The sequence below is a fragment of the Periplaneta americana genome, chromosome 6 (assembly GCF_040183065.1).
Source record: "Periplaneta americana isolate PAMFEO1 chromosome 6, P.americana_PAMFEO1_priV1, whole genome shotgun sequence".
In the NCBI taxonomy this organism is placed as follows: Eukaryota; Metazoa; Arthropoda; class Insecta; order Blattodea; family Blattidae; genus Periplaneta; species Periplaneta americana.
Genome location: NC_091122.1, coordinates 36,391,422 through 36,416,871, shown reverse-complemented (window position 1 = coordinate 36,416,871; position 25,450 = coordinate 36,391,422). Strand labels below are relative to the sequence as shown.

General features: G+C 39.7%; 1 protein-coding gene across 3 annotated transcripts in view; it reads left to right on the top strand.

Annotated features, from left to right (window-relative positions):
* LOC138701208 (rho guanine nucleotide exchange factor 10-like) overlaps positions 1–25,450 on the top strand; it is a 505,000-nt gene that overhangs the window by 154,287 nt on the left and 325,263 nt on the right. For all 3 annotated transcript variants that reach the window (XM_069827865.1, XM_069827867.1, XM_069827868.1), the window contains exon 2: positions 16,236–17,687. In XM_069827865.1, coding sequence (XP_069683966.1) covers positions 16,280–17,687 — 1,408 coding nt within the window. In that variant the 5' untranslated portion in view covers positions 16,236–16,279. The remainder of the gene's footprint in view (positions 1–16,235; positions 17,688–25,450) is intronic.

The following is a 25,450-nucleotide window of genomic DNA, read 5'->3' as shown; positions in this document are numbered from 1 at the left end:
CGAGATGGCAGCACAGTCGCTAATGCAATTCAAATGGGTATTATGACGACTCCTTATGTAACAACTAGATGACAGCGTAGTAAACCTGAAAAAAGTTGTTAACCTCAAAGCCTATAAGCCCGACATATCTGTTACATATATGATCTAGGCCCTAGCGCAGGTCTGAGTGCTAATAGCTTAATTGAGTCACCGCAGATTACATCTAAACTCGGCATTCCACCTTCCCTGGCTGAGATAGAAATGTTTTGGTGCGGTACGAGCAGACAGGAAGGTCAGTGACGGATTGTATCAGGCGGACATCATAGATTTACGAGCTTTCGGCTCTCACTGGTCGCCTAAAATCCACCACTGATGAACAGAGCCTTACTATGCTTTTGTACATAAGGCGTGTAAGCGAAAAGAACATGGACAGGGGTTTCTCCATCCCTTTCACTTCTGCTCTTGCCCTAGCGGCAGACTTTGTGTTGGTTGTATATCATCGCTTCAGTTCTTTATGGTTCTATCTCCACTACTTGGACATCTGAGAAATTGTGAATTGAAGTTTGATGAGTTAATTATGGAATACTGTAATAGGCTTTAACGAACTAGGTATTATAACTGAGATGTATTTTGTAAAAAACTTATAATCAGTCAATAAAAACGAATAAATATTGTAACATAGCAATTCGGGAGCATAATTTGTGTTGGAAATACAACCCAGAAGTGAAAATAAATATAAATTTGTAACATTCATAAAGGATGTGCCTCCAATTTATTTTTTCTCTCTTTTAGAAAACATAATTCAAAACAGATTTCTTATAATAATCAACATAATTGCAGGCATGTATTATAACATTGATTTTAGATATGTTTTCTTTTCTTCTCATACTTTTACAATCTCTTTTATTCGAGCTGCCACAGATACTTTGCTAGATGTTTTCATGATTGTATGACACAGCTGATGCGTAGGGGACGTTGGAAAATTTCATGCTAACTGTTGAATGTTGATAGTTGAAGAAGTCTTTGACACTTCATTTCATGTATCATTAAATGAATATTCTTGGTTTTGATGCATTGTAGATTTCGTATGGGGAAACAGGACTAAATATTTCTGTGAATCACAGTTTTATGACACTGTGTACAGCATCTACTTCCTGCACTAAGCTGTGACCTGGCTCTGAAAATTTCTGTTCAATGAATTCTACTAGTCTGTTTCTGTTCATAAATTCTAAAAGTGCCATATTTTTCTTCCAACTAGAAGGATCCCACTTTTTTTTCTTAAGCGAGATGTTGTTTCTCTGTTAACAATACAGAAAAAGAAAGAACATTCAGAAAGGTGGCATGATAATAAATGACAAGCAGATAATATAAGTACAATACATAAATATTAATATTTTTAATACAGGGTGTTAAGAAAACGTATCCAATATTTTAGAAGGTGCTAGTATGCATCAAAACAAGAAAAAAGTCTAATAAACATGGGTCCTACAATATATACCTTCTGAGATCTGAACACTTGTTCATAGGAGGTGCTAAGTGTGACGTCCATTCATGTCCTTCGGCGTGAGGAATCACGCACTCTTTGAAATTGACCTGGTTGTTCTTGATAACCAAAAGTCTAGAGGATTTAGATAAGAGGAACGAGCAGGCCAAGCTGTGGGCCCTCCCCAATCAATCCAGCGGTCCTGAAATGTCAGCGTTAGGTGTTCACGCTCATTGCGAAAAGAATGTGCTGGTGTGCCATTATGCATGAACCACATCTGTAGTCTTTGCTGACATGGCACATACTCCAGGAAGCTAGGCAATACGTTAATAAAAAAAGTCCTGATAACAAGCCCCAGTTAATCTCTGTGGTAGCACGTATGGCCCTTAATCTATAGTCAAGAACGCCTGCCCATACGTTGATTGAGAATCGGTGCCGATGCCTCGTTTCTTCAACTGCATAGGAATTTTCATCAGCCCACACATACTGATTACGAAAATTCACAACACCATCTCTGCTGAACTCCGCTCATATCCGCAACTAAATTTTTCTTTTCAATGTTTCTTGTGCCGATCAGTATTCCATACCAGGGGTGTAAACTACGGTAGGATTATCTGGTAGCCTGCTGTATTGTAGGGCAGAAAATGCATTGACATAAATGGACGTCACATTGAGCACCTCCTATGAACAAGTGTTCAGATCTCAGAAAGTATGTTTTATAGGACCCATGTTTATAAGACATTTTTTCTTGTTTTTATGCATACTATCACCTCCTAAAATATTGGATACTTTTTTAACACCCTGTATAACTTCAATGAAAGCCGAAACAGTAGATAGGGCATATTATAATGTATTGTACCACTGTAAGCTACCTTATGAAATACAACATTACATGAAGTTCACATTACAATTATTGGCACCATGAACCAATAGATTATACATCTTCAACTTCATTGCAATAAAGTCATAAGTTAACAGGTACTGTAAAATTAATGTCAATTTATTTATTTATTTTTTTAAACTACAAAACATGCACATAAACACAAACATTTTATTTTATTTTATTTTATTTTATTATCTACTTACCGCTTTAAATCATTATCATATTCTAAATTCAGAATTTCTTCTTCCATGGCTGTCATATTGTTGGTTCAGTCATATGGTGTGATTCTAGCATTTTGATTGGCTTATAGACATACGTGGAACTAAAAAGAACTGGATAATACCACACTTATGGAGTTAGAACAAAACAGAATAGTTAATTTTTGTCTTACTGTCCACAATTCTTAGCATATTATGATAGATTCAGAAACTTTATAACAATTACATCCTACAGTTAACTCAATTTTTTTGCCTGGTTATGCAATTTTTATACTCTTACGCAAACCGTTCCCTTTTCTCTCACCAATGCATCGCAGACGACACCCCGTTAAAGGTTGACCAGTCAGAAGAGAGTACTGTGTCAGGCAAGTAGCCAATCCTGAATTTGATAAGTGGACAGTAATCGTTGATAGTTTTTATGCAATAGTTTATACTTTTATACAAACCGTTCCCTTTTCTCTCACCAATGCATCGCAGACGACACCCCGGTGAAGGTTGACCAGTCAGAAGAGAGTACTGTGTTAGGCAAGTAGCCAATCCTGAATTTGATAAGTGGACAGTAATCGTTGGTAGTTTTTATGCAATAGTTTATACTCTTATACAAACCATTCCATTTTCTCTCACCAATACATCACAGACGACACCCCGGTGAAGGTTGACCAGTCAGAAGAGAGTATTGTGTCAGGCAAGTAGCCAATCCTGAATTTGATAAGTGGACAGTAATCGTTGGTAGTTTTTATGCAATAGTTTATACTCTTATACAAACCATTCCCTTTTCTCTCACCAATGCATCACAGACGACACCCCGGTGAAGGTTGACCAGTCAGAAGAGAGTACTGTGTCAGGCAAGTAGCCAATCCTGAATTTGATAAGCGGACAGTAATCGTTGGTAGTTTTTATGCAATAGTTTATACTCTTATACAAACCATTCCCTTTTCTCTCACCAATGCATCGCAGACGACACCCCGGTGAAGGTTGACCAGTCAGAAGAGAGTACTGTGTTAGGCAAGTAGCCAATCCTGAATTTGATAAGTGGACAGTAATCGTTGGTAGTTTTTATGCAATAGTTTATACTCTTATACAAACCATTCCCTTTTCTCTCACCAATGCATCGCAGACGACATCCCGGTGAAGGTTGACCAGTCAGAAGAGAGTACTGTGTCAGGCAAGTAGCCAATCCTGAATTTGATAAGTGGACAGTAATCGTTGGTAGTTTTTATGCAATAGTTTATACTTTTATACAAACCATTCCCTTTTCTCTCACCAATGCATCGCAGACGACACCCCGGTGAAAGTTGACCAGTCAGAAGAGAGTACTGTGTCAGGCAAGTAGCCAATCCTGAATTTGATAAGTGGACAGTAATCGTTGGTAGTTTTTATGCAATAGTTTATACTCTTATACAAACCGTTCCCTTTTCTCTCACCAATGCATCGCAGACGACACCCCGGTGAAGGTTGACCAGTCAGAAGAGAGTACTGTGTCAGGCAAGTAGCCAATCCTGAATTTGATAAGTGGACAGTAATCGTTGGTAGTTTTTATGCAATAGTTTATACTCTTATACAAACCATTCCATTTTCTCTCACCAATACATCACAGACGACATCCCGGTGAAGGTTGACCAGTCAGAAGAGAGTACTGTGTCAGGCAAGTAGCCAATCCTGAATTTGATAAGCGGACATTAATCGTTGGTAGTTTTTATGCAATAGTTTATACTCTTATACAAACCATTCCCTTTTCTCTCACCAATGCATCGCAGACGACACCCCGGTGAAGGTTGACCAGTCAGAAGAGAGTACTGTGTCAGGCAAGTAGCCAATCCTGAATTTGACAAGCGGACAGTAATCGTTGGTAGTTTTTATGCAATAGTTTATACTCTTATACAAACCATTCCCTTTTCTCTCACCAATGCATCGCAGACGACACCCCGGTGAAGGTTGACCAGTCAGAAGAGAGTACTGTGTCAGGCAAGTAGCCAATCCTGAATTTGATAAGTGGACAGTAATCGTTGGTAGTTTTTATGCAATAGTTTATACTCTTATACAAACCATTCCCTTTTCTCTCACCAATGCATCGCAGACGACACCCCGGTGAAAGTTGACCAGTCAGAAGAGAGTCAGGCAAGTAGCCAATCCTGAATTTGATAAGCGGACAGTAATCGTTGGTAGTTTTTATGCAATAGTTTATACTCTTATAGAAACCATTCCCTTTTCTCTCACCAATGCATCGCAGACGAGACCCCGGTGAAAGTTGACCAGTCAGAAGAGAGTCAGGCAAGTAGCCAATCCTGAATTTGATAAGCGGACAGTAATCGTTGGTAGTTTTTATGCAATAGTTTATATTCTTATACAAACCATTCCCTTTTCTCTCACCAATGCATCGCAGACGACACCCCGGTGAAAGTTGACCAGTCAGAAGAGAGTCAGGCAAGTAGCCAATCCTGAATTTGATAAGTGGACAGTAATCGTTGGTAGTTTTTATGCAATAGTTTATACTCTTATACAAACCGTTCCCTTTTCTCTCACCAATGCATCGCAGACGACACCCCGGTGAAGGTTGACCAGTCAGAAGAGAGTACTGTGTTAGGCAAGTAGCCAATCCTGAATTTGATAAGTGGACAGTAATCGTTGGTAGTTTTTATGCAATAGTTTATACTCTTATACAAACCATTCCATTTTCTCTCACCAATACATCACAGACGACACCCCGGTGAAGGTTGACCAGTCAGAAGAGAGTATTGTGTCAGGCAAGTAGCCAATCCTGAATTTGATAAGTGGACAGTAATCGTTGGTAGTTTTTATGCAATAGTTTATACTCTTATACAAACCATTCCCTTTTCTCTCACCAATGCATCGCAGACGACACCCCGGTGAAGGTTGACCAGTCAGAAGAGAGTACTGTGTCAGGCAAGTAGCCAATCCTGAATTTGATAAGTGGACAGTAATCGTTGGTAGTTTTTATGCAATAGTTTATACTCTTATACAAACCGTTCCCTTTTCTCTCACCAATGCATCGCAGACGACACCCCGGTGAAGGTTGACCAGTCAGAAGAGAGTACTGTGTTAGGCAAGTAGCCAATCCTGAATTTGATAAGTGGACAGTAATCGTTGGTAGTTTTTATGCAATAGTTTATACTCTTATACAAACCATTCCATTTTCTCTCACCAATACATCACAGACGACACCCCGGTGAAGGTTGACCAGTCAGAAGAGAGTATTGTGTCAGGCAAGTAGCCAATCCTGAATTTGATAAGTGGACAGTAATCGTTGGTAGTTTTTATGCAATAGTTTATACTCTTAAACAAACCATTCCCTTTTCTCTCACCAATGCATCACAGACGACACCCCGGTGAAGGTTGACCAGTCAGAAGAGAGTACTGTGTCAGGCAAGTAGCCAATCCTGAATTTGATAAGCGGACAGTAATCGTTGGTAGTTTTTATGCAATAGTTTATACTCTTATACAAACCATTCCCTTTTCTCTCACCAATGCATCGCAGACGACACCCCGGTGAAGGTTGACCAGTCAGAAGAGAGTACTGTGTTAGGCAAGTAGCCAATCCTGAATTTGATAAGTGGACAGTAATCGTTGGTAGTTTTTATGCAATAGTTTATACTCTTATACAAACCATTCCCTTTTCTCTCACCAATGCATCGCAGACGACACCCCGGTGAAGGTTGACCAGTCAGAAGAGAGTACTGTGTCAGGCAAGTAGCCAATCCTGAATTTGATAAGTGGACAGTAATCGTTGGTAGTTTTTATGCAATAGTTTATACTTTTATACAAACCATTCCCTTTTCTCTCACCAATGCATCGCAGACGACACCCCGGTGAAAGTTGACCAGTCAGAAGAGAGTACTGTGTCAGGCAAGTAGCCAATCCTGAATTTGATAAGTGGACAGTAATCGTTGGTAGTTTTTATGCAATAGTTTATACTCTTATACAAACCGTTCCCTTTTCTCTCACCAATGCATCGCAGACGACACCCCGGTGAAGGTTGACCAGTCAGTAGAGAGTACTGTGTTAGGCAAGTAGCCAATCCTGAATTTGATAAGTGGACAGTAATCGTTGGTAGTTTTTATGCAATAGTTTATACTCTTATACAAACCATTCCATTTTCTCTCACCAATACATCACAGACGACACCCCGGTGAAGGTTGACCAGTCAGAAGAGAGTACTGTGTCAGGCAAGTAGCCAATCCTGAATTTGATAAGCGGACATTAATCGTTGGTAGTTTTTATGCAATAGTTTATACTCTTATACAAACCATTCCCTTTTCTCTCACCAATGCATCGCAGACGACACCCCGGTGAAGGTTGACCAGTCAGAAGAGAGTACTGTGTCAGGCAAGTAGCCAATCCTGAATTTGACAAGCGGACAGTAATCGTTGGTAGTTTTTATGCAATAGTTTATACTCTTATACAAACCATTCCCTTTTCTCTCACCAATGCATCGCAGACGACACCACGGTGAAGGTTGACCAGTCAGAAGAGAGTACTGTGTCAGGCAAGTAGCCAATCCTGAATTTGATAAGTGGACAGTAATCGTTGGTAGTTTTTATGCAATAGTTTATACTCTTATACAAACCATTCCCTTTTCTCTCACCAATGCATCGCAGACGACACCCCGGTGAAAGTTGACCAGTCAGAAGAGAGTCAGGCAAGTAGCCAATCCTGAATTTGATAAGCGGACAGTAATCGTTGGTAGTTTTTATGCAATAGTTTATACTCTTATAGAAACCATTCCCTTTTCTCTCACCAATGCATCGCAGACGACACCCCGGTGAAAGTTGACCAGTCAGAAGAGAGTCAGGCAAGTAGCCAATCCTGAATTTGATAAGCGGACAGTAATCGTTGGTAGTTTTTATGCAATAGTTTATATTCTTATACAAACCATTCCCTTTTCTCTCTCCAATGCATCGCAGACGACACCCCGGTGAAAGTTGACCAGTCAGAAGAGAGTCAGGCAAGTAGCCAATCCTGAATTTGATAAGTGGACAGTAATCGTTGGTAGTTTTTATGCAATAGTTTATACTCTTATACAAACCGTTCCCTTTTCTCTCACCAATGCATCGCAGACGACACCCCGGTGAAGGTTGACCAGTCAGAAGAGAGTACTGTGTTAGGCAAGTAGCCAATCCTGAATTTGATAAGTGGACAGTAATCGTTGGTAGTTTTTATGCAATAGTTTATACTCTTATACAAACCATTCCATTTTCTCTCACCAATACATCACAGACGACACCCCGGTGAAGGTTGACCAGTCAGAAGAGAGTACTGTGTCAGGCAAGTAGCCAATCCTGAATTTGATAAGCGGACATTAATCGTTGGTAGTTTTTATGCAATAGTTTATACTCTTATACAAACCATTCCCTTTTCTCTCACCAATGCATCGCAGACGACACCCCGGTGAAGGTTGACCAGTCAGAAGAGAGTACTGTGTCAGGCAAGTAGCCAATCCTGAATTTGACAAGCGGACAGTAATCGTTGGTAGTTTTTATGCAATAGTTTATACTCTTATACAAACCATTCCCTTTTCTCTCACCAATGCATCGCAGACGACACCCCGGTGAAGGTTGACCAGTCAGAAGAGAGTACTGTGTCAGGCAAGTAGCCAATCCTGAATTTGATAAGTGGACAGTAATCGTTGGTAGTTTTTATGCATTAGTTTATACTCTTATACAAACCATTCCCTTTTCTCTCACCAATGCATCGCAGACGACACCCCGGTGAAGGTTGACCAGTCAGAAGAGAGTACTGTGTCAGGCAAGTAGCCAATCCTGAATTTGATAAGTGGACAGTAATCGTTGGTAGTTTTTATGCAATAGTTTATACTCTTATACAAACCATTCCCTTTTCTCTCACCAATGCATCGCAGACGACACCCCGGTGAAAGTTGACCAGTCAGAAGAGAGTCAGGCAAGTAGCCAATCCTGAATTTGATAAGCGGACAGTAATCGTTGGTAGTTTTTATGCAATAGTTTATACTCTTATAGAAACCATTCCCTTTTCTCTCACCAATGCATCGCAGACGAGACCCCGGTGAAAGTTGACCAGTCAGAAGAGAGTCAGGCAAGTAGCCAATCCTGAATTTGATAAGTGGACAGTAATCGTTGGTAGTTTTTATGCAATAGTTTATACTCTTATACAAACCGTTCCCTTTTCTCTCACCAATGCATCGCAGACGACACCCCGGTGAAGGTTGACCAGTCAGAAGAGAGTACTGTGTTAGGCAAGTAGCCAATCCTGAATTTGATAAGTGGACAGTAATCGTTGGTAGTTTTTATGCAATAGTTTATACTCTTATACAAACCATTCCATTTTCTCTCACCAATACATCACAGACGACACCCCGGTGAAGGTTGACCAGTCAGAAGAGAGTATTGTGTCAGGCAAGTAGCCGATCCTGAATTTGATAAGTGGACAGTAATCGTTGGTAGTTTTTATGCAATAGTTTATACTCTTATACAAACCATTCCCTTTTCTCTCACCAATGCATCGCAGACGACACCCCGGTGAAGTTTGACCAGTCAGAAGAGAGTACTGTGTCAGGCAAGTAGCCAATCCTGAATTTGATAAGTGGACAGTAATCGTTGGTAGTTTTTATGCAATAGTTTATACTCTTATACAAACCGTTCCCTTTTCTCTCACCAATGCATCGCAGACGACACCCCGGTGAAGGTTGACCAGTCAGAAGAGAGTACTGTGTTAGGCAAGTAGCCAATCCTGAATTTGATAAGTGGACAGTAATCGTTGGTAGTTTTTATGCAATAGTTTATACTCTTATACAAACCATTCCATTTTCTCTCACCAATACATCACAGACGACACCCCGGTGAAGGTTGACCAGTCAGAAGAGAGTATTGTGTCAGGCAAGTAGCCAATCCTGAATTTGATAAGTGGACAGTAATCGTTGGTAGTTTTTATGCAATAGTTTATACTCTTATACAAACCATTCCCTTTTCTCTCACCAATGCATCACAGACGACACCCCGGTGAAGGTTGACCAGTCCGAAGAGAGTACTGTGTCAGGCAAGTAGCCAATTCTGAATTTGATAAGCGGACAGTAATCGTTGGTAGTTTTTATGCAATAGTTTATACTCTTATACAAACCATTCCCTTTTCTCTCACCAATGCATCGCAGACGACACCCCGGTGAAGGTTGACCAGTCAGAAGAGAGTACTGTGTTAGGCAAGTAGCCAATCCTGAATTTGATAAGTGGACAGTAATCGTTGGTAGTTTTTATGCAATAGTTTATACTCTTATAGAAACCATTCCCTTTTCTCTCACCAATGCATCGCAGACGAGACCCCGGTGAAAGTTTACCAGTCAGAAGAGAGTCAGGCAAGTAGCCAATCCAGAATTTGATAAGTGGACAGTAATCGTTGGTAGTTTTTATGCAATAGTTTATACTCTTATACAAACCATTCCCTTTTCTCTCACCAATGCATCGCAGACGACACCCCGGTGAAAGTTGACCAGTCAGAAGAGAGTACTGTGTCAGGCAAGTAGCCAATCCTGAATTTGATAAGTGGACAGTAATCGTTGGTAGTTTTTATGCAATAGTTTATACTCTTATACAAACCGTTCCCTTTTCTCTCACCAATGCATCGCAGACGACACCCCGGTGAAGGTTGACCAGTCAGAAGAGAGTACTGTGTTAGGCAAGTAGCCAATCCTGAATTTGATAAGTGGACAGTAATCGTTGGTAGTTTTTATGCAATAGTTTATACTCTTATACAAACCATTCCCTTTTCTCTCACCAATACATCACAGACGACACCCCGGTGAAGGTTGACCAGTCAGAAGAGAGTACTGTGTCAGGCAAGTAGCCAATCCTGAATTTGATAAGCGGACATTAATCGTTGGTAGTTTTTATGCAATAGTTTATACTCTTATACAAACCATTCCCTTTTCTCTCACCAATGCATCGCAGACGACACCCCGGTGAAGGTTGACCAGTCAGAAGAGAGTACTGTGTCAGGCAAGTAGCCAATCCTGAATTTGACAAGCGGACAGTAATCGTTGGTAGTTTTTATGCAATAGTTTATACTCTTATACAAACCATTCCCTTTTCTCTCACCAATGCATCGCAGACGACACCCCGGTGAAGGTTGACCAGTCAGAAGAGAGTACTGTGTCAGGCAAGTAGTCAATCCTGAATTTGATAAGTGGACAGTAATCGTTGGTAGTTTTTATGCAATAGTTTATACTCTTATACAAACCATTCCCTTTTCTCTCACCAATGCATCGCAGACGACACCCCGGTGAAGGTTGACCAGTCAGAAGAGAGTACTGTGTCAGGCAAGTAGCCAATCCTGAATTTGATAAGTGGACAGTAATCGTTGGTAGTTTTTATGCAATAGTTTATACTCTTATACAAACCATTCCCTTTTCTCTCACCAATGCATCGCAGACGACACCCCGGTGAAAGTTGACCAGTCAGAAGAGAGTCAGGCAAGTAGCCAATCCTGAATTTGATAAGCGGACAGTAATCGTTGGTAGTTTTTATGCAATAGTTTATAATCTTATAGAAACCATTCCCTTTTCTCTCACCAATGCATCGCAGACGAGACCCCGGTGAAAGTTGACCAGTCAGAAGAGAGTCAGGCAAGTAGCCAATCCTGAATTTGATAAGCGGACAGTAATCGTTGGTAGTTTTTATGCAATAGTTTATATTCTTATACAAACCATTCCCTTTTCTCTCACCAATGCATCGCAGACGACACCCCGGTGAAAGTTGACCAGTCAGAAGAGAGTCAGGCAAGTAGCCAATCCTGAATTTGATAAGTGGACAGTAATCGTTGGTAGTTTTTATGCAATAGTTTATACTCTTATACAAACCGTTCCCTTTTCTCTCACCAATGCATCGCAGACGACACCCCGGTGAAGGTTGACCAGTCAGAAGAGAGTACTGTGTTAGGCAAGTAGCCAATCCTGAATTTGATAAGTGGACAGTAATCGTTGGTAGTTTTTATGCAATAGTTTATACTCTTATACAAACCATTCCATTTTCTCTCACCAATACATCACAGACGACACCCCGGTGAAGGTTGACCAGTCAGAAGAGAGTACTGTGTCAGGCAAGTAGCCAATCCTGAATTTGATAAGCGGACATTAATCGTTGGTAGTTTTTATGCAATAGTTTATACTCTTATACAAACCATTCCCTTTTCTCTCACCAATGCATCGCAGACGACACCCCGGTGAAGGTTGACCAGTCAGAAGAGAGTACTGTGTCAGGCAAGTAGCCAATCCTGAATTTGACAAGCGGACAGTAATCGTTGGTAGTTTTTATGCAATAGTTTATACTCTTATACAAACCATTCCCTTTTCTCTCACCAATGCATCGCAGACGACACCCCGGTGAAGGTTGACCAGTCAGAAGAGAGTACTGTGTCAGGCAAGTAGCCAATCCTGAATTTGATAAGTGGACAGTAATCGTTGGTAGTTTTTATGCAATAGTTTATACTCTTATACAAACCATTCCCTTTTCTCTCACCAATGCATCGCAGACGACACCCCGGTGGAAGTTGACCAGTCAGAAGAGAGTCAGGCAAGTAGCCAATCCTGAATTTGATAAGCGGACAGTAATTGTTGGTAGTTTTTATGCAATAGTTTATATTCTTATACAAACCATTCCCTTTTCTCTCACCAATGCATCGCAGACGACACCCCGGTGAAAGTTGACCAGTCAGAAGAGAGTCAGGCAAGTAGCCAATCTTGAATTTGATAAGTGGACAGTAATCGTTGGTAGTTTTATGCAGTAGTTTATACTCTTATACAAACCATTCCCTTTTCTCTCACCAATACATCACAGACGACACCCCGGTGAAGGTTGACCAGTCAGAAGAGAGTACTGTGTCAGGCAAGTAGCCAATAATGAATTTGATAAGCGGACAGTAATTGTTGGTAGTTTTTATGCAATAGTTTATACTCTAATGCAGACCATCCCTTTTCTCTCATCAAATACATCGCAGACGATACCCTGGTGGAGAACAACCAGTCAGATGACAACGAAGTGTCACACAGAAGTGGCCAATCCTGAACTTTTTAAACGGACAGTGTTGTTTGTTTTATGTAAGTTTTTATACACTTCTGCAGACCATTCCCTTTTCTATCATCAAATACATCGATACTTGGACTATAGTGCTGTGCCAGACATAAATAGTCAATCCTGAATTCGGTAAGCCCCACCTTCTCACATCCTGACGCTCTTGTAGACGATTTCCATTGGCGGACAGTGACTCTTATTGTACACAATTATTTTTTGTACTTTATGCCACTACTTGAAAACGCAGTTACCAATCTGAATGAAGGAGTGTCATTTTTAGATACAATGGACGTGGAAATAGAAAATGAAGATGTATATGTGGAAATAGGATTTCGCACTTTGTTTAATACTTCAGGATTACAGTAATGAATTCATGCTTATCGACTTATGGGGTAACAGTTGGCGACACTGACTAAACTAAACAAAAGAACTACTATGCGATAAATTGATTGTGATAAATCGTGTTGCAAAAATTATCGCGATGTATGACTGTGATCGGTTGAATTCAAAATTTCGTTACACTTCATTGGTCGAAAATGGAATGACGACATATAAACGAAATAGTCACTATAAAATCACACCCTTAACTATGTATCTTGTTCGTGACTCCGATATTTTGAGTAGTATATATGACAACTGCATTGTAGCTCGAATTTATTTATGTAGTGTATTATGTGCCCTGTAAGTCACTTTTCATAGCGTGTTTTAAAATGACGATAAGACGAAATCTTATTGCACTACGCGTTAACTGTAAAGGCTGGTTCACAATAAACCGGGAACAAAAATGACAACGAGAACGGGAACAGATATATTGTTAAAATAAATGCATTTAAATGTGAGTATTCACAATTAACTATTGTGAATGCTCACATTTAAATACATTCATTTTAACATTATTTCCGTTCTCGTTTTTGTTGTTTCCGTTTCCGGTTTATTGTGAACCAGCCTTTATTGTATTCATTGTTTTTGTAACATAGTATATACAGTTTCTTGTGTGATTCTGAGGGGAAACCACGAATATCTATTAGTCTCGTTGATAGAACCCTAGATCATACCCCAGATGGGTCGGCCTTATAGGTTTTGACGTTAACAACTTTTGTCAGGTTTACTACGCTGTTACATAAGGAGTCACGTCATAATTCGCATTTGAATTGCATTAGCGACTGTACTGCCATCTCGTGTTCGTTTACGGCGGACGAGTGGCGATCCTGGCGGTTGTTCTCTTCAAAGTGCAAACGATTTTAACATAGCGATGATCTATCTGTTACATATATGATCTAGAATAGAACTCAAGATGTGAATACGAAACCAACGCCTCACTTGCTATCGAGCCGTTCAGTGGAATAACCTAGCGGGTCAGAGAAATATCTTGTAAGTCCAATCAGGCAGCGAATAATTATATGGGCTTCAGTGTCCTATATCACACGTATCGTCTTCATCAAATTATTATGTTCCGGAGAGAAAATCATAATTTGGATTGCCTAAGCTTTTATTCAATAAGGCACGAGATCAGCTCGGCGTTGTTTTGAAAAGCCGCTCTTTTGTACAGCTGACTATTTATACGCTTTTAAGTCAATGGCGTGGAATCTGTTCTTGAAATCCAAACGCTTGGTTAAGGTTTCTAGTGTGGAATGCAATTTCTTTTTGCTAGGAAGCATTGCACTATATACACGACATAAATTTAAGAAAACATTACTTATTCTTAGCACTTAAATTCCAAGAATTATCATGGCAATTTATCTCTTTTATGAGATGTTATTAATCACTTCTAGTGTATGTCGCGTGATGTGCTGGTTATTCCCGACACGACATTGTCCGTTTTACGGACTGCTACGCTTGTAGGCCTACCATTCGATATGCTTTACAAAGGAATAATGGTCACAAGAATATTTAAGAAAACTCACGATTCTTACTTGTTTACGTGCAGCAGTGACTAAGACATAGTCTATTTTCGGTGACAGATTTCAATGAGAATTGTGAACTGCAGGTTTTAATGAAATAGGAACAGATGCTTTTTATGTCTCCTACACTCCAAAATGGCTGGAGACATCACTCCCGTCTCATAGTTTTTATTTTATTTTATTGGGTTATTTTACGACGCTGTATCAACATCTAGGCTATTTAGCGTCTGAATGAAATGAAGGTGATAATGCCGGTGAAATGAGTCCGGGGTCCAGCACCGAAAGTTACCCAGCATTTGCTCGTATTGAGTTGAGGGAAAACCCCGGAAAAAACCTCAACCAGGTAACTTGCCCCGACCGGTATTCGAACCCGGGCCACCTGGTTTCGCGGCCAGACGCGCTGACCTTGACTCCACAGGTGTAGACCCTCTCATGGTTGCAGACTACAGTTATCCATACTATTTGCTTCATACAACACTGAGACCAAAGGGTTGGATCTGAATATCTACACAAAGAGCTCAGTATTGCTCCTAACCGATGGGACAAATTTATATGGTGTAGGGGAGAGTTGGGTAGTATCGGACATCGGGTAATATCGGACATTGCGTTTCTTTCATCTACCACCACATGGTAGTACCACAGTATAGAGAACATATAGTAAAGACACCTAAGCCATTTCGTGGGAACAAATTCTGAGTGCGCATGTCACGAAACCGGGTGTATTATCTGGAACCTCCAACAGATGGATCTCCATCTACGACAGGCTGGCATAATTTAATATTAACTGAAAACATTCATTACTCATCTTTTAACAATTTTAAAGACATGAGGCAAAGGAATAGCAATATAACCATAATAATAATTACTTCCGTATGCAATCATCATGAAAATATTCACTAATTGACGCTAACGTTTAAGTCACTGTTTGAGGCTTATGTTGGTAAAATTGATCCAAGTACAACATAATACTTCATGGCGTCCGTTGCGAACATAAACTTCAACAATGGATATAAGTATTTTGACTTCCTAGCGACATAATATTAATGATAGATAATATACATACAAGATTATTCATATTACTGACCAATAAAATAAATAAATAAATATTTTACTAATATTTTGATAGTGGTTTGATATTAGCGACATAGTTGGATTCATTGAGAACTAGACCTTACTGAGCTTGAATTTAGTACCAACAACATCAAAGGTGCCGATAAGAGTTGTCCCTACTGATTCTTCTTATACTATGGTAGTACCTGAATGACATGGTTATGTTTCTGTATGCGACATTACAGAAACGTAACCATGTCAATCAGGTACTCTCGTCGTGTGGTAGATGAAAGAAACTCACTGTCCGATATTACCCGATGTCCGATATTACTCAACTCTCCCCTAAATCTGATTTTTCTACTTGGTTATTTAGCGCCGATGAAATTGGTGATAGCGAGATGGTATTTGGCGAGGTGAGCCCGAGGATTCGCCATAGATTATCTGACATTCGCGTTACTGTTGGGGGGAAAACCTCGGAAAAAACCCAACCAAGTAATCAGCCCAAATGGGGATCGAACCCTCGCCGGAGCGCAACTCCGTATCGGCAGGCAAGCGCCTTGGCCGACCAAGCTACGCCGGTGGCTCTGATTGTTGTATTGACAAAATAGTTTTGATATTTGCATTTATTTTGAGCCTCTTTCAGTAATTTGAGTCTCTGCTTTGTTTCAGGTTTTTGTTTGTAATGGCTTGAATATCCAGTAACACGATGCAGAATGGATCCTTCAAGTACCAGATTCTGTCAAGGGGGAGAAACTCCCCCATCTGTGTATTCAGCGCGATATGGTACGCCGCCACCACCGCCGCCGCATCCTCGGCGACCATACTTGCAGTTCCCTCCCCCACCACCCTATCCACCCCCTGACGAACAAGAACAACATATGGAAAACAGCGATGAAGAGACATCGCCGCCTCCGCCATACCATATTCAAGAGGCCCACTTCCAGAGGCAGGATTCGCGGAGGGCGTACTCGCCTAACCTGTCTTCGTCACTGCCTTCCCATCTGCTTCACTCTGCAACCAAAGGGATTGAACCAAACTATGGTGCTCACATCGAAGACGATTTTCGGCACGAAGCAAATTTCCACCAGTTGCCAAGCGATTTTGAGCGCTTCCCTGACGTCGGGCATGTGAACCCTCATCTCCACGAATTGGAAATGAGACACAATGAACATCACCGCTCATCCCCACACAGCGACACGTATGAAGCGGAAGGGGCGGAGTATTCGTATGCGTATTACGAACCAGGACCCCCTACGAGCCATGCAAACTTTCTGGTGAACAATGGCCACATACCAGCGCCTAGCGATCGATCCAATAGGCATACCTATGTGACTCGCTACGGCACAGAGGAGAATATTTACGAGGAAATAAGCGAGGTGGCCGCAAAGTGCTCTCAGCTCGCCGAACAGGAGCGGCTGCATCACCATCATCACCAGCGGCGCCAGAACAGACAGAACCAGCAGTCACACGTGTCTCTGAACCAAAGTGTCTTAGAGGAGGAAGTCAGAAGGGTGCAATCCCGGCACCGCCGAGTTCTAGGGGAGTTGAACCTGACAGTAGAGGCGATGCTCATGCCTCCCCCTCCTCCAAGAGACGAAGAGACCACAAATAGTAACACCTCTTCAAATAAAGGGCAAGGTCCTCCTGATTTGTTGGAAGATCTGCTTCTCTCAGTGGGCCCGACCGATGAACTTCTTTCTCCTGCAAGTTGCAGCATGTCTGGCGACCACGATAGCGGGTTCAGCGGTAGTTCAGGAACTAGTTACGGGTTCAGTGGCAGTAGTGGTACAGGTTACAGTGGCAGCAGTCTCAAAAGACACGGTGACAAGGGGTCGCGGTCCTCGCAGAGTTTCCCCCGGACGCTGGGTTGTGGTGGTAGTGCAGTGCCTTCGCCGGGTTATTCTCCGTTGTTGAGTCGCCGCGGCGGCAAAAGTGGTTCAGGTTACCTCAAGTTCAGCAAGTCGCAGGACTCAGGCTGCAAGGCGCACCAGCAGAACAAGCAGAATCAACTCCAGCAACAGCAGCAGCAGCAACAACAGAACCAGAGCCAGCACCATGGCTTCTTTGGACGGAAGGGATGGATACGACTGCCAGGGTTTGGTAGCGGCCAGAGCAGCAAAGGTACGGTCAACACGTGCAACATTAACTATCTAAGGACTGTAAATATGTATTGAAAGCTGTCACTTCCAGTTTTCTCGTGTATAACGCTGATTTGCAATGTATTGTTGGTCCCTGTCACCACGGCATGGCGCGTCCTCAGGTTACGGATAGAGGAGACGACCTCCAGATATGGAGGGTAGCTGCGAATATATTGAATAAGCAGTCGTGGATAGCCGATAAGGGGTGGTCCTCCAGCTTGGGGTTTAGGCGAAGGGCTAACAGCTCATCACCGTAAAAAACAGCTTGTTACGAAACCTTCCAATAAGCCTCGGAATAGGACTGATTCTCTGGCACTTTTTTAACTTTGCTCTAGAACAGCGTTGTCAGACACAGCCTAAACGGAGCGGAGCGCTCCACTATAACTCGTTGCGTGCTCCGGTGCTTCCACAGACATAAGCAAGTTCACGCTCCGACTGGACGTCTCTAGCACCACAACCGGTTTCGGAGCTTACAACTCTGACACTACTGCTCTAGAATTTGCCATTAGGAAAGTTCAGGATAACACAGAGGGCTTGGAATTGAACAGGTTACATCAGCTTTTTGTCTAAGCGGATAACGTGAATATGTTAGGAGAAAATCCACAAATGAATAGGGATTACACGGAAATTTTACTTCAAGTAAGTAAAGCGATAGGTATGGAAGTAAATCTTGAAAAGGCAAAGTATATTATTATGTCTCGTGACCGGAAAATTTAGGAAATGGAAACATAAAAATTGGATATATATATATATATATATATATATATATATATATATATATATATATATATATATATATATATATATACCCTAGTGCACTGCGTTTTCCGCGGGGAAGAGAGACTAGCCCCAGCGTGCTCTGTGCTGACGACCCCTGATGTAGGTTCTCATTTATACATGTAAGATTTATTTGTTTTCATTATTTGTTTCCTTATTAATTATTTCTTTTTCAATATCATTTCCAAGGAATTTCATTTCGTTTGTATCTGCCATCTGTTTCATTATCCACGTTTCATTTCCAGATAGCACTAATACAATCTTATAATTATTTAAAGCTATTTGTTTTCCCTCACACTTTGTTGAGAGATCTCCTAACCGTGACATTCATATCATAGAATTTTGAGATACTTTAGATAGCCTACCAGTATCGTATCGTAGGCACTGTAGAATGACTGACTGTTATTTATATTCACTCGGGGTCAAACCACGAGCTGTCCTCGAACCCTGCCCGGAGTGTGAAGTGTCTTTCGTGTGCGTCTCGTCCGTGAAGCAAGTGCTACAAGAAGTTAACCAGCAATCAGGAGAGCTGACGTCACCCGCTTATGTAGATGCAGGGTTTTAACAAGATAACAACCCCTCCATCCCGCACCCTTCATGAATGACATTATCCTGCGCGGTGTGTATCCACGTGGCCATGTTGCCGGAATTCATGCGTAATGGAGCACGGCATCCTTGCTTTTGTAACTTCCTTCTGTTTGTATGCGCTCATTAATATGCAGTCAACCAGCCATCACGTTTTGGTAGCCCTGTAAATAGAAAGTCGTAAATTATTTCGGGCGGAATCTTCCTGTTCCGCAAACATTGTTATTCGGGTACAGCATGTGAGATATGTAAACTAATTTAAAGGCGCTGATAGATACGAACAGCGACCGTGGGTTACCCAAAACTCTTGGATTCGCAACACGCGCACTCTTATCTGCTGCTGTGAAATTCGTGTTGTACTACTGCTTATTTCTGACGCTCCTCAAAGGCAATGTTGAAGCAATAAATATTGGTGACATTAGTGGCCTACTGAGAGAGTATTCCGGTAGTTTTATGTTCTAAGAAAACAGTTTGTCTTCATATGCATCACACTTTTTGTAGCAACAGTGTCGTTATGTACTTTGTGACAGATCACGTCCTGTTTGTTCAGGCGGTCAACAAGATGTGGTGGTGGTAGTTGCGATAGTAGTGATAAAGGTGAAAGTATCCGTATTGTAGGCCATGGAAGCCTAGAGCAGGCATGTCAATTGATGCCCACAGGAGCAAGCGCGCGCTTTAGAGCCCAGGAGAGCCTGAACGCTTTACAGCGGAAAGGAAAGAGACAGACGAAAGAGGTGGTATATGCCGCTTGGTCGAGCTATATTCAGGGATGGCCAGCACTGATTCAATAGATAAAAGGAAGAGAACTTATTAAAACTGTATCCATGTTAATTTTTAGATTTGCCTGAGAAGTAGAAGTGCATTATAAGAATGTAAGTTTTAATTTTAATGCTCATTTTTCACAAGTTTGATTTTTTATTCAAAAGAAATATTTTCTCAACTTCTCGTATAGAAAAGTGAAATTTTCAAGTATAGGCCTATTTATTTAGTAGCCTTACAGAATGTTTTCGTTAATCTCTTATACCGTATATACGTATTACTGAAGATAGTGTATTGAAAATTTTGAAAATATTCGCATGTAAATTGTATGTAAGGAAATGAATTAACAAAGCAACTACTGTTACATCATAAGCAAAAGATACGTGCCCATGTGTTGTAAAAATGTCAGCTCTATAACTTCAGCAGATTTCGAGAAAATAATTTAAAATTCTGATGATAGGAATTTGCTCATAAATATCACCTTAAAAGCATAATGCGATAAGAGTTTTGTTATGTAATATTAGTTACACTTAAAACAGCTACAGTACCTAGGTAACTTTGCTTTGTACTGTAATATTGTTTTGATTAGTTTATTGATTACTTTTGTAAGGCTAAAGATACCATCAATATAAATTCCAACTTATCATGCCATACTCAATCTTTTTCTTTGGAATATCACTTTCTTTATGAATGATGTGTTTCATCCACTTAATACAGTATAATATTATACTACTATGGAATTTAAGTGAATATTCCTTCTTAACTCTCTATTATGTTATTAAGATTTAAAACACAAGTGCGATATTAAGAAATCAGTGTTAGTACTTTTATTTTACATACAATATAGATAATATTAAACAGAAAGAAGCCATATAAAAATAAAATTTCACGTTCCGTTTGAAGTTTGTGCACCACTGTTTTCTTAATCCAACAGGTTGCTTATTCATATACACAACCCTTCCTCTTTCCATACTTAGCGCTTGCTGCCCGCGCACGACGTCAAGGTAAGAAAAATGCGCTTGCTTTGACATCACTGGCCTAGAGGATAGTGGGCGGTTAAGGCTCCCACTGCTTCTACAGGGACATCATTTTATTTTTACTTCAATTTTTATTGTACCTGAGTTTTTGAAAATACTTCACTCCTACCCCTTCTACTAATGACGTTCCAACTGATCTCCACACAGAACCAAGACCGCAGATAGTAAACAGCGCTGAGTTAGTGAGTATAGTACGTTCCAGAAATATGTTCGCGTTTTCCAAAGACGAAAGAGCTTTCAATATTGAATCATATTTTCGCACAGGTACTGTCGTCCGTTTGCTTACGTCGCACCCCGATTTCTCTCATCTGCTTCTGCTCGCCTCTCTGTAAAGGCTAGTGGCTGGGCTGTCTTAGTTCTTTTCTAAAAACATTAATTTCTCTTAGGAATTGGACGTCTACGTAATATTATACAACGGATTGAAATAACTTAAATAAAAGGGCTCGTTAAGTAATTAACTGTCACGTGATTTCGCCCCTTTCTACGACCGTGCGACATAACCACTTGAACGGACAGTAGATAGCATGTCTGAGTAATTTTATCTGTGCGGGTCGGGCAGAAGTGAAAATTGAATTTACAGTACGTAAGGTACTCTTTTATAGAGTAGGTACAGAATTATTTCAACATGAGTTACTAGCACGAACGACGAAACTGGTAATTGGAATTAGATGCAGTGGTCTATAGTGCAATAATATGCACAAAAGAACTGAAGCCTGTATCGAATGGCCACCATTTTCAAAAATGTGTTTAAATATCCATATTATGATTATTTTTCAATTTAACTTCATTCTCTATATTGTACGGTAATTTGCTGTAGACAGTATAATATACAACGCATAATGAATATGTCCGAATGGATAGCTCAGTTCGTGAGTAAAAACACCTATTGTTAATACTGTACCGTTTTTTAATAAAACAAAAACATAATGAAAATTATCAAACTAAAATTTGAGATATTTCCTAGTTTACGTAAATGGATGAACTACTTTTCTTCCTAGTAAAGTGATTTGTTTGTATTTTACGCCAATATCATCGAACTCCAGTCGTGGAAGGGAGTAGCAAACGGTGTTTTCGGTTCTCAGACGTTAATCCAAAGGTATAACCAGGTTAATATTAAAAATGTTAGTAAAAATAAAATGATGTCCCTGTAGATAATCGGCATTAGTAAGAGTAGATATGTCAATCTTACGTGCTTGCCGTCCTTATCCCCAAGAAAATGCATCTGGTGCTCACTTCTGTCAAAGGCTGACTAAATCACAAGGCCATAGTGCTATCGGAAAAATTAAGAATGGAAAATATGCATGTCCCCATCGGGAATCAAACATACAACTTTCCAGCTTGCAGCTCAATGTCTTAAGTGCAATGCTACAGCTTGCTCCGTAATAATAGGCCTAATAATGATAATAATAATAATAATAATAATAATAATAATAATAATATCAATAATATCACAGTCTATATATACAGTCACGAAGCTCAATACGTAGTAAATATGCATCCATAGATAGTTGCTAAACACTATGATCACTACTATCGCCTCATTACAGACAATGCGAAATAGTACCTGCACAGTCTATTGTTCCTAGTACCCTCATAGACTAAAGCTTCATGACTATATACTAGACTGTGATACTATTCCACTCAAAATCATTTTGTTCTTGCAATACAGCTATGCAGCATTTTTTCCATATTAGGTGCAGTAAAAATACGTGTAATTAACAGCTTTTGTAGAAACGGAACCTGCATAAGATAGAAGTCATTGATTAGACAGGAAGAGAGAAAGTGAGTGATCCATTGTCTATTATTCACCCTTCTTAAAATAAGTCCATTCTCCTGTGCAGGGTTGACTGCACTGGAGAACAGCCTTCCTATAACTCCACGCTTGGAAGAAAACACTTCAGCAATTAGGCTACCTTGTATTGAACCCTTCATAATCACGTTTCCAGGTGACCTCCCTCGTAAATGAAGAGTAGTTTCCACTTGCTTATTCCTTAATATAACTTGTTCTATGTGTATCCTTCTCCCACTTTGGCTATAGATTATAGAAGTTATTTTTTTAGCTTGATTCATTCTTCATAGGTTCCTATGCGGCTTGTAATAATCATAAAACATTGTTTTCAGTTTCCTTAAAAAGGACTTTTGCTTCCTTTTAAATGCTGATTCATGTGATTGAAGAAACGTTTTCCCTCTATTTTTGTTTTGATTTGAAACACAAATTTGTATCTAATAATTAGGCCTATAGTTCTGAACCAAATATTTTGAGGACGTAATATAATATCTGTACTCTTTCTTTTAGCGCTATATCTTACATAAAAATCATGCCGAATGGGATAACTCAGTGGTACGACGTCACAGGTTCAAATCCCGGAGTTGGTCAATCGGAGTTTTTAGCGGTTTCCTCGATCATAAACAACTATGAAAAAAAAAAAAAAAACACGTCCACGAACTGGCCGGAATGCGTCCAATGTACTATTCTCAGTCGACAGTCGCGGTATGACTAGACAGTGAAAACGACTGGAAATATACCTAAAATAAAAAAGAACATAATTGAAGAGAAAAATCGCAATGCCGGACTGCAATTAAATCGTCATTTTGCGCGATTTTGAAATTGAGCCTTTAATATTATAAATTTTCCATTCTTCTCTCTGTCTTTTTCGCCTTCCCTTCTACTTCCCTCTCCCTACTCTCTCTCCAATAGCTAGCGGGTGCTTTCATTGCTGAAATCGTCATTAACCCAAGTGTCTCCTGTACCAATGATTCATCGAACTTATAAAATTCATTTGCCATCAAAGATGTTGTGCACGGTGTACTATGTATGTATGTAAGCATGTGTGTTTATTCACACTGCAAATGGGTAAATACCCGGTGGCAGTGGTAACTAATTACGCTCAATAATGATAATAATAAACACAATTAAAATACAATTAATAATAAATTAATAATACTAATAATAATTAATAATAATAATAACAAGGAGCATCCTAAATTAAATGAAGCACGATCACCTAAAATAACATTTAAAGTAAATCTAATTTATATCTTAACCTTAAGTTAAAACTAAAACACACGAGTATGATATGTTCATACATGACAAGATCTTTCAGCACTACACTCATTTCGCTGTCAACTCACTCACTGCACTGGAACTACTACACATTTTACTGATACTATCCTGATTTCACTAACACTTCAAAAACATTTCACTGTTCAAATACTTTCCACTACCACTATATACTATAGGCCTACTTCTCTGAGACAAACACACTTCACTTACACAACACACTTCACTGACACAACACACTTCTTCACTGATACAATACTTCAAATAACAAAACATCAATTTCACCCTTTAAGTAGTGTGTATAATATATTACCGTCTATTAGTAAAGTCCTTAAGCCTATTGGAAGATGAATTCACATCACACCAGAGTTTACTCACTAACGCAGCTCTCTACTGTGCAGTTAGAGTTTCTGGTCCATCATTGTACTTCTCTTTTTCAAGTTAAACTTTCAAGTTTAAAACAAAATAATATATTAAACTTACTTCTGTTCCATCTATATACGTATTCAATATGTAAAGCTCAAAGTCATTGTATGAAAGTAAGTAACCTTTGTGCAAAGAAATATACGAGTATCTACTCGTATTTGCAATTAAGAATGTACCTTAGAAAATACAAGTTCTGCAAAAACCAAATGTTTTTCTATAAGAGAGCGTACAAGTAATTGGACTTTTACTGTTATCCAGTGAGTTAAATGATAAGAAGTTATCAAGGAAAATGCTTGTAGAAATATGAACTCATTCAGTACCTTAATACTAATGACTTCAATTAATGTTTTCTTTCCTATATCAACTCTGAGTAGTCCTTAATTGGAGCAGTATTTGGACACAGTTTAAACAGGAGAAGATCCCTGTCAGCAAAGCTAATACTACTTTTTTTTTTTTTTGAAAATGGTGCTGAGAAACATGGAGTTGCCTTCAGTTATGGAATTAAGACAGTAATGTTGGTAATACCACAGTCTAGTATATACAGTCACGAAGCTTGAGTTGTGAGGGTGCTAGAAACAATAGACTGTGCCGGTACTATTTTGCGTTGTCTGTAATGGGGCGATATTAGCGATCCTAGTGGTGAGCAACTATCTATGGATGCATATTTACTACGTATTGAGCTTCGTGACTGTATATACTAGACTGTGGTAATACCGTAGTTAACGTAGATTTTTTTTTTTTAATTACAGAATGTCGGTCTTACGAAACAAAAGGTATAGCAAAAGAATCATTATTATAATCTGAACTTCTTTAGTATAATATAACTGTGTCCATGGTGCACACAAAAAATAAATAGGTACAAATATAGTTCTAGCCTCTTCCTAGTTTGCTGTTAAAACTGTTTTTCAATGTATGAATAATGTGCGTTTAGGCTCAACTGTAAAGTTACTGGTATCTCCTATTTTTGATAAAATAAGAGGAACTTCTATCTTTTCAGCAATAGACATGTAAGTGAAATTTTGATAAGTTTCAAAATTGCTTATTTGTAATTGGTTATTTTACGATGCTATTGTTATCTAGCGTCTGAATGAGATGAAGGTA